This window comes from Oncorhynchus mykiss, chromosome 3 (genome assembly GCF_057628025.1).
Source record: "Oncorhynchus mykiss isolate SJ-2025 chromosome 3, ASM5762802v1, whole genome shotgun sequence".
Taxonomy (NCBI): Eukaryota; Metazoa; Chordata; class Actinopteri; order Salmoniformes; family Salmonidae; genus Oncorhynchus; species Oncorhynchus mykiss.
The window spans coordinates 84,457,581-84,466,982 of record NC_143024.1 but is presented as its reverse complement, the minus strand read 5'-3'; the positions used below and the strand labels follow the sequence as shown (position 1 = coordinate 84,466,982).

The window sequence follows — 9,402 nt, the reverse complement described above, 5'->3', positions numbered from 1 at the left end:
ACAGCACATCGCAACACAGAGACCACAAAAGAGATATATACAGGCTTTTCCTATCTCCATCCCTCTCTCGCTCTCATTCGGTCTCCCTCTCTCTACGGGCATCAGAATTCCCCTCTGTTATCTTCAGAGTCAGTAGCATTCGTTTGTCATAATAACACCTTTCTCCAGCTATTTTGGGACCATTGTGTTTGCAATGAACTGACAAAGGAACGATAGACCAGAGCTGAGAGGAGAAACATGCCCACGGACGGAAAGAGAGAAAATGGAAGGAAGTGTTAGAGGAGAGGAGAGGAGGTAGAACTGGAGGGAGGGATTTATTTTAATTTATATGAACTTTGAACCTTTTTAACCTCAACTGTGCTGATTAGTCTAATAGTAATGTCTCCTTCCATTACACTGTTTACTGAAAGCAGCCAACTCTCACCACAGATATCAGCACTTAGACTTCTGTTCCCATTGAGCAGTTGTTGTTCCATAGGTTCTGCACTGACCTCCATTAGCAAGGTCTCGTCAATAGAGAGTAGCACATCGCTGGGGAGTATACTTCTGTCGGAGATCTTGCTGCCCTACATTCCGAGATCTCACAAATTGAGAAGTGCACATTCTTGTGGGTCATTCAGGAGGCTGCTTGACCATTTAGAAAGCTGATTCTCAGAGCCATTATTCAGAGTCATGTGACGAGATGGGAGTGGCAATAAATTGATATGTTGGATTATTCAATAATGCGGAAAACAACTGTTTCGCAATTATGACACACACAAAATCAACTGTTACACACAAACACACCCAAGTCTCTTAAATGCAGAGCCACCTTACACAATCCAAGAAACATAGGTCTAAAGCCACAGAGACAGACACAGTTAGCATCTAGGCATATCCACACCATTCTCACAGTGTTCTCTGCATGCCCACTAACACTGAGCTTTCAAATACTTCACTTTCAGAGTGACTCACTGCCTGAGGCTAAGCAGACTAAACACCTACACGGAAACGAGAATTAAAGAAAGTAGGACCAAGGGTGAAAGAGAGGGGGGACGATGAAATACACTAGATAAAGAGGAGAGAGATGACTTGAGATGACGATCAGAGACGCCGAGAGAGATGACAATCAGAGACCCGGAGAGAGATGAAGAGATGACGACAGAGACCCCGAGAAAGATGGCGATCAGAGACCCCGAGAGAGATGGCGATCAGAGACCCCGAGAGTGATGACGACCAGAGACCCCGAGAGAGATGACGACCGAGACCCCGAGAGAGATGACGACCAGAGGCCCCGAGAGAGATGACGACCAGAGACACCAAGAGAGATGACGATCAGAGATGACGATCAGAGACCCCGAGAGAGATGACGATCAGAGACCCCGAGAGAGATGACGACCAGAGACCCCGAGAGAGATGACGACCAGAGACCCCGAGAGAGATGACGATCAGAGACCCCGAGAGAGATGACGACCAGAGACCCCGAGAGAGATGACGACCAGAGACCCCGAGAGAGATGACGACCAGAGACCCCGAGAGAGATGACGACCAGAGACCCCGAGAGAGATGACGACCAGAGACCCCGAGAGAGATGACGATCAGAGACCCCGAGAGAGATGACGATCAGAGACCCCGAGAGAGATGACGATCAGAGACCCCGAGAGAGATGACGACAGATACCCCGAGAGAGATGACGATCAGAGATCCCGAGAGAGATGACGATCAGAGATGACGATCAGAGACCCCGAGAGAGATGACGACCAGAGACCCCGAGAGAGATGGGGGATTGATTGTGAGAGACAGGGGATTGATTGTGAGAGGAAGTGATGAATTGTAAAACAAGCTCTTTAGGCTTAATCAGTGTTTATCTAATCTAATGTATACCAGGGAGAGACGCAAGATGTGGTACAGCCAATCAGTGTTTATCTAACCTAATTTATACCAGGGAGAGAGACAAGATCAGTAACATCCCAGGGAGGGAGCGATGACCGGGAGGCTAAACAACACTTGGCTATCGTGCCCAGACAGCACACTGGTCTGAATGTGAGAAACACAAGAGACACTTATCCATAGCCAGCACAACTCTGCTTAGCTATGGAGTCTGACTGACGGTTGGTCCAGGGGGAGCAGCCAATGAGTGTCTATGAATACAAAGTATTGTGCCACACTACGCTGCTCTGTAACTCCCCCTGGATGACATTTGGGAAGGTGTCCGTCTGTCTGTGTTCCTCCTCCTAACGCAGACACAAACAGAACACTAAAACCACACATGCACAAGGCTGTGTGTAAACAACACTAAAACCACACATGCACAAGGCTGTGTGTAAACAACACTAAAACCACACATGCACAAGGCTGGGTGTAAACAACACTAAAACCACACATGCACAAGGTTGTGTGTAAACAACACTAAAACCACACATGCACAAGGTTTTGTGTAAACAACATTAAACCCACACATGCACAAGGCTGGGTGTAAACAACACTAAAACCACACATGCACAAGGCTGGGTGCTTGAGTGGAGGAAGAATGCATGCAGTTCCATTTGGCAAATCTAACCATAAAACTATCCTGATGATTCCTGATTACATGGAAACACTCGAAACAGGAAGCACCAGTGACGAGCTCAATACAGAAGTGGTCCGAAGAAGCGGACGCTATGCTAAAGTAATGTTTTGCTAGCACAGACTGGAATATGTTCCGGGATTCATCCGATGACATTGAGCAGTTTACCACATCAGTCACCGGCTTCCTTAATAAGTGCATTGATGACATTGTACCCAAAGTGACCGTACATATCCTAACCAGAAGTCATGGATTACAGGCAACATCCACATCAGGCTAAAGGCTAGAGCTGCCGCTTTCAAGGAGGGGGACACTAACCCGGACGCTTATAATAAATCATGCTACGCCATCCGACAAACCAATAAACAAGCAAAGCGACAACACAGGACTAAGACCGACTCTAACTACACCGGCTCTGACGCTCGTCGGCTGTGGCAGTGCTCGCCAACTATGACAGATTAAAGGGAAGCCCAGCCGTGAGCTGCCCAATGACACAAGCCTACCAGATGAACTGAGAGCCTTTTATGCTCGCTTCGAGGCAGGCAACACTGAAACAAGCATGAGAACACCAGCTGTTCCAGATGACTGCATGATCACGCTCTCCAGGCTGATGTGAGTAAGACCTTTAAACAGGAAAACATTCACAAGGCCGCAGAACCAGACATATTACCAGGGCGTGTACTCAAGAGCATGCGTTGACCAGCTGGCAAGCGTCTTCACTGACATTTTCAACCTCTCCCTGACCGAGTCTGTAATACCTACATGTTTCAAGCAGACCACCATAGTCCCTGTGCCCAAGAACGCCAAAGTAACCTGTCTAAATTACTATCTCCTCATAGCACTCACATCAAAACCATTATCCCAGACACCCTGGACCCACTCCAATTTGCATACTGTCCCAACAGATCCACAGATGATGCAATCTCTATTGCACTCCACACTGCCCTTTCCCACCTGGACAAAAGGAACACCTATATGATAATGCTGTTCATTGACTTCAGCTCAGGGTTCAACACCGTGTGCCCTCAAAGCTCATCACTAAGCTAAGGACCCTGGGACTGAACACTTCCATCTTAAACTGTATCCTGAACTTCTTGACGAGACCCCCCCAGGTGGTGAGGGTAGGCAACAACACATCCGCCACGCTGACCCTCCTGTACTCCCTGTTCACCCACGACTGCGATCTGCGCACGACTCCAACACCATCATTAAGTTTTCCGACAACACGAATGTGGTAGGCATGATAACTGACAACGATGAGACAGCCTATAGAGAGGAGGTCAGAGACCTGGCAGTGTGGTGCCAGGATAACCTCTCCCTCAATATCAGCAAGACAAAAGGAGCTGATCATGGACTACAGGAAACAGAGGGCTGAGATCGCCCCCATTCACATCGACAGGGCTGTAGTGGAGCGGGTCGAGAGTTTCAAGTTCCTAGGTGTCCACATTACTAAGGATCTATCATAGTCCAAACACACCAACACAGTCATGAAGAGGCCACAACAACGCTTCTTCCCCCTCGGGAGGCTGAAAAGATTTGGAATGGGGCCCTCAGATCCTCAGTCAGTTCTACAGCTCTACCATTGAGAGCATCTCGACTAGCTGCATCACCGCTTGGAATGGCAACTGCTTGGCATACAACAGTGTACACCCAAAAACAATTTAATAAATTCTAGAATAAGGCTGTAACAAAATGTGGAAAAGGTCAAGGGGTATGAATACTTTCCGAAAGCCAAGTTATCATTGCTCATTGTGCATCTATTATTACGCATTTGACTTTTCTATTATTTGTCTATTTTCTTTCTCTCTGCATTGTTGGGAAGGGCCTTTAAGTAAGCATTTCACTTTTAGTCCACATCTGTTGTTTACGAAACATGTGACAAATACATTTGAGTTTCACAATCCTTCCTCCAGTTTTAGGAATTAACGATGACAGACATGTTATATCATGCAGTGCATGATCGAGGCCTATTCCTGGGTGTCTCTCGTTCTCTTTTCGTTCTTTTAATTTGTGAGGATTTCTGATTTCAGTATGTGTGTGGCAGGGTTTCCGTTAGGGTTAGGGTTAGGGTTTTGGCCAATAAAAAAATGAAAAGCCTATAAATAAAACTGTTGACCAGCGAAAAAATATCTTTGCAAAACAAGGCTTTTTATTAATTGATGGAAATACCAGTCAATGGAAAAACATTTGACCGTCATGCTTACCGGTCTATAGGTACATTTGCATAATTTTGTGGAATTAAAATTCTCATCTGTGTATTTCCGTCAGTCATGTATTTTATTTATCCAACACAATTAATACACAGCTTACAGAGCCTATTTTGAGCGGGATTTATCCTGTAGCTCCACAGCGGGTTGCTGCTGAAGTAAAATGTGCTTTTAGAAGCCAATTTATTGCACAACAATTCTAAATGCAATCACCGATTAAAAAGAGCTACTATTTTTATTTCTCAACTGGTAATTGAAGCAAGACTCTCATTCACCATTCAAGTGCAGGCAACAGGCTATCAGCGCGTCACCTACAACTTTACAATGTGAGCTGGAGGCTGTACTCATTCTGAAAATATACTTAAAAATGTATGAAACCTTGAATGTTTTATTTCATGTTATGAGGCAGGTCTTACCTTACTTCAAAGTAGCCTATAGGCTTATTCCAACATTGGACACGTAGAGGCAATTAAATAGGCGGCTTGTGAGTTAAGTTTGGAGAAGCTTATAATTTATCCTACCATTTCTACTGTCTGAGGGACAGTTGATTTTATTATGAGTATTTTCGTGGAACAGTTTAATTTCAATAATAATGTTTTAGTTTCTCAAAAGCATTGTCACGTGGTTAATCATAACAATCTGAATTAAAATGATAAAAACCTAAAAGTTGAAAGTCAACTAATGTGAGATCACCAGCCTCTGCCTTATGGACACATTGATACACCGTGATTCCTTGGCGGTGTAATGGGAATTTGTATGTTTGTGATTATAACTAATTTCTGTGTTCATGCAAGTGGCTGACTGTACAAATCACCTATCAGTAGCTGCAATTTGGCAGTACGCCCAGATGTTGTTTTGAGAACAAGAAAGATATTTCAGTTTCAAGGTCTCAGCTTAGAGAGGAGAAGCCTCGTGAGGTTTTGGTCTGTCACATGTTACGAACCAGTATTGGTCAGTCACATGAATTAAACAAAATGGTAATGATTAATTAATTATGCTAAATCATGATAATAACATGTCTGTGTATAGCCGTATAAGAACACTGCTGAGTCTGCCCAGAGAAAGCTCCTGATTGACATGTGTACTATGGTGCATTGAGTTGGTTGGAACCTCTCCAGCACGCTGACAATACACACTCCCTCAACATTATCAGGACAGGGAAACCAGACACATGCTCGGGCGCACACGCTCCCTCAACATTATCAGGACAGGGAAACCAGACACATGCTCGGGCGCACACGCTCCCTCAACATTATCAGGACAGGGAAACCAGACACATGCTCATTGCTCACATGGAGCACTCCAACATTACTTCTTTTTTTTTTTTACACAAATCTCGTAAATTGTGGTTATGAAATAAACCAAAACTTGTTTCTCACAAATGTAGCAGGTCGTGAACTCTGCAAATGTTTCCACTCCAAGATTTTGAACGGTAAATTACTGTAATTAATACTAGGGCTGTTGTGGTGGCCATATTGACTGGTGGTCATATTGACTGCAGTCAATTTCCATGTGACCGTTGAGTCACGGTAATCTCCTTCTATGCACTCTGGACTTGCCTTTGTAGTACCCAACTTGCTAACAAAAATCAGGTCCTAATGGCCTGGTCCTCAGGGTTCTACTGTCCCTCTAACCCAGGGGTGGGCAATTCCAGTCAACAGGGGGCCTGATTGGTGTCACAGTTTTGCCCCAGCCTCAGCTAACACACCTGACTCCAATAATCACCTAGTCATGATCTTCAGTGTAGAATACAATTTGATTAATCAGCTGTGTTTGCTAGTGATGGAGAAAAAAATAAGAAGAAAAAAAACTCAGGCCCCTGAGGACTGGAGTTTCCCACCCCTGGTCTAACCACTGACATCAATGGAAATACAATAGAAAATCACATCAAAACACTTATCATCATAACAGTATACCTATCATATTTTTAAAACTCACCTCACTGTGATGATCAATTTGAAGAAAGTTCAACAGCAGGTTGAAACAGTGTAAAACATGGTTGTTGTAGATGTTGTTTCAAAGCCTAACGCAAACGAAATGGACAGCGCTACAGTTAGCCTACAATTACTGAATTTGTATTGGATTTTCAATAACCAAGTAATAGGGTATTTTTTCTATTGTCATAACTGAGTGGCATTCCCTTCGGCTACACATAATATCTCGCCACCAGGCAAGGAACACAGAGCGCAAGCGTTTTGTGCTACTTTCTCAAATCATCAATAGCCTTTAGTTGCACCATGCAGCCCAGTGGTTAGAGCGTTGGGCCAGCGAGTAAAAAATGATGTTGTTCTGCCCCTGAACAAGGAACAATGTAAATAAGAATTTGTTAACTGATTTGCCTAGTTAAATAAAGGTAAGATAAACAGCCTAATCACAAGGCTTGGTTTAGAATTGATCTAAAGACCACAATTATTTACACTCTGCAAATAACAAACCACAGATAGGCGCCAGATGTCTGACAGGATGTATAAATGAAGCATCCTTTTAGAAAATTTCACTTAGCACCAAATATAGTTCAATGCGAAAAGATTGAAGAAAGAAACAGGATGAAAAAGAAAATCCAGTTGGTTTCTTATCAACAAACTAGGACTACATTTTTAGTGCACAAGTGTGTGTAAATGTTATTCTAATCGATAAATAGACGGGTCGAACTGGGGAATTATTGACTGTCGATTTACTGTCAAAATACACGAGCAAGAGGATCGATCTTGTACTCGGCTCGCTAGTTGGTTGGGTTGCATGAAAAACTCAACAGCTGTGGATTTGCATAGCTTTACTGTATCTGGCTTCGATACCTGCTATCATCAGACATCCGGATGATATGATTCTTACGGAAAGCCATGTCCAACTGTGACAGTGTAGGGCTGGTTGCCATATATAACCCTTGCACATAATAGCCCCCTTCTATGTAGCCGTCTGTGTCAGTATCCTAACGTCCAGGTTTGAAGATTAAGCTTCATAGCCAGCCAACAACACAACTCATATTTAGAGTGTCTGTCTGTCACTGCATTAAGTCCTTCCTAGCTCAGTTGGTAGAGCATGGCGAATGTAACGCCAGGGTAGTGGGACCGATTCCCAGGACAACCCATATGTAAAATGTAATCGTCTGCTAAATGGCATAGCTAGCTATATAGTTAGAAAATGTGTTCCTAGCGGTTAGCTTGCTGTCCATCAACCAGTCATAGCAAATAGCTGTCAAAACCGTTAGCTGGCTAGCCAACTGTAAATGATTGAATGACAGAAATCGAGTGGTAGCACACCATAGCTGCTGACAATCGAGTTTGCTTACTTACCTTTGCCATTTTGCCAGGATGTGTACCAAGACAGGCTGAGAAACGACGTGAAGAAAATTATCGCAGTCGCCACCGTTCCATTTCTGAGCCTCATCTCATTTCAGCGATTCTCTCCACGAAGCGTGGGGACCCGAGGGAGCCGTGCCTCTCGCCCTCTTCCTCTGGGGTTGTCAGTCCAGGCGGAGGCGCGTGATTACGGTTGCCCAACTCGGGTAGTACCGGGGGGACGTTGGAAGGAAGCGAGGAGGTTTGAGAAGCTAGCTAACTGGAAAGGGGAATGGACGTCTCTCTGTCCCTGTCTGCCGTGACGAGTCCTCAGCGTCGTTTCCGTGAGTGACTGACGATCTCTCGCTCTGTGGTTGATGATGATCTCTCCTCTCGCTCTGTGGTTGATGATGATCTCTCCTCTCGCTCTGTGGTTGATGATGATCTCTCCTCTCGCTCTGTGGTTGATGATGATCTCTCCTCTCGCTCTGTGGTTGATGATGATTTCTCCCTCGCTCTCTCGCTTGAGGGTGGTAAAATCACGAGGCAGCTCTTCCTTTTTTAAATGTGAGCATGGTCGGGCGATGCGATTATTCCCCTCCACTCACTGCATAAAGTGATTAGGATAACTGAAAGATCCTGAACAGAAGTGTTGACACGGCTCCTTAATCTTCTGCACTCGGGTGATTCTGGGGATGGCAAGAGCAAACCGAATCAACTAGTTTGACAAGAAGCGAACATCTGCATGAACTAGATATTTATTTTCAGCTGATCAAAGTTGGCAAGCAGCAACCACTAACGTGCAGATGGAAGTTATAAGGTAGCAAAACAAGTAACTAGCTAGTTGACACATTCAGCAGATGGAGGATAGTCTTTGCTGGGAACCAGCCCAAACCCAAGATGTGGATGTGCTTCTTCATAGACCTTGGCTTAGCTAGTTATCATATCCCCTCGCAAGATAAGGTTAAAGAGATTCATTAACATATTTAACTACCCTAGTGGCTGGCAGGCTACATATAGCGAGCTTCACAGTTGGATACCTGTCTTCTGATTAGACTCCCACGCTGGCTGCTTAGCTAGCTAGCTATACTGCTGCACAGCACACACACAGCAGGCTCGCTCGCGATATGTTCCATTGACTCCTCTTCAGCATAAAATTAGCTAGTTTGACAGCAGTTTCCGAACCTACTGTTATGCTTGTTTACACTGAGCTGCACTGGGGTCAGAACGCAATCATGGAAAACGTACCACAATGCAGGGGTTGGGTCTTTGCATGTAAAAAAATATATAAGTGTCAAATAAGCTTGTAGACCAATCAGGATCTGAATATGACTGTACATTGCATAATGATGTTACACATTCATACATTTTG

General features: G+C 44.5%; 1 protein-coding gene across 2 annotated transcripts in view; it reads right to left on the bottom strand.

Moving 5' to 3' along the window:
- LOC110504700 (alpha-1,3-mannosyl-glycoprotein 4-beta-N-acetylglucosaminyltransferase A) overlaps positions 1 to 9,159 on the bottom strand; it is a 73,842-nt gene extending 64,683 nt beyond the window's left edge. Inside the window, exon 1 of one of the 2 annotated variants that reach the window (XM_036975100.2) lies at positions 8,046 to 9,159. In XM_036975100.2, coding sequence (XP_036830995.1) covers positions 8,046 to 8,139 — 94 coding nt within the window. In that variant the 5' untranslated portion in view covers positions 8,140 to 9,159. The remainder of the gene's footprint in view (positions 1 to 8,045) is intronic. The other variant, XM_090230329.1, reaches the window with a different exon arrangement.
- Between the last annotated feature and the right edge of the window lie 243 nt (positions 9,160 to 9,402).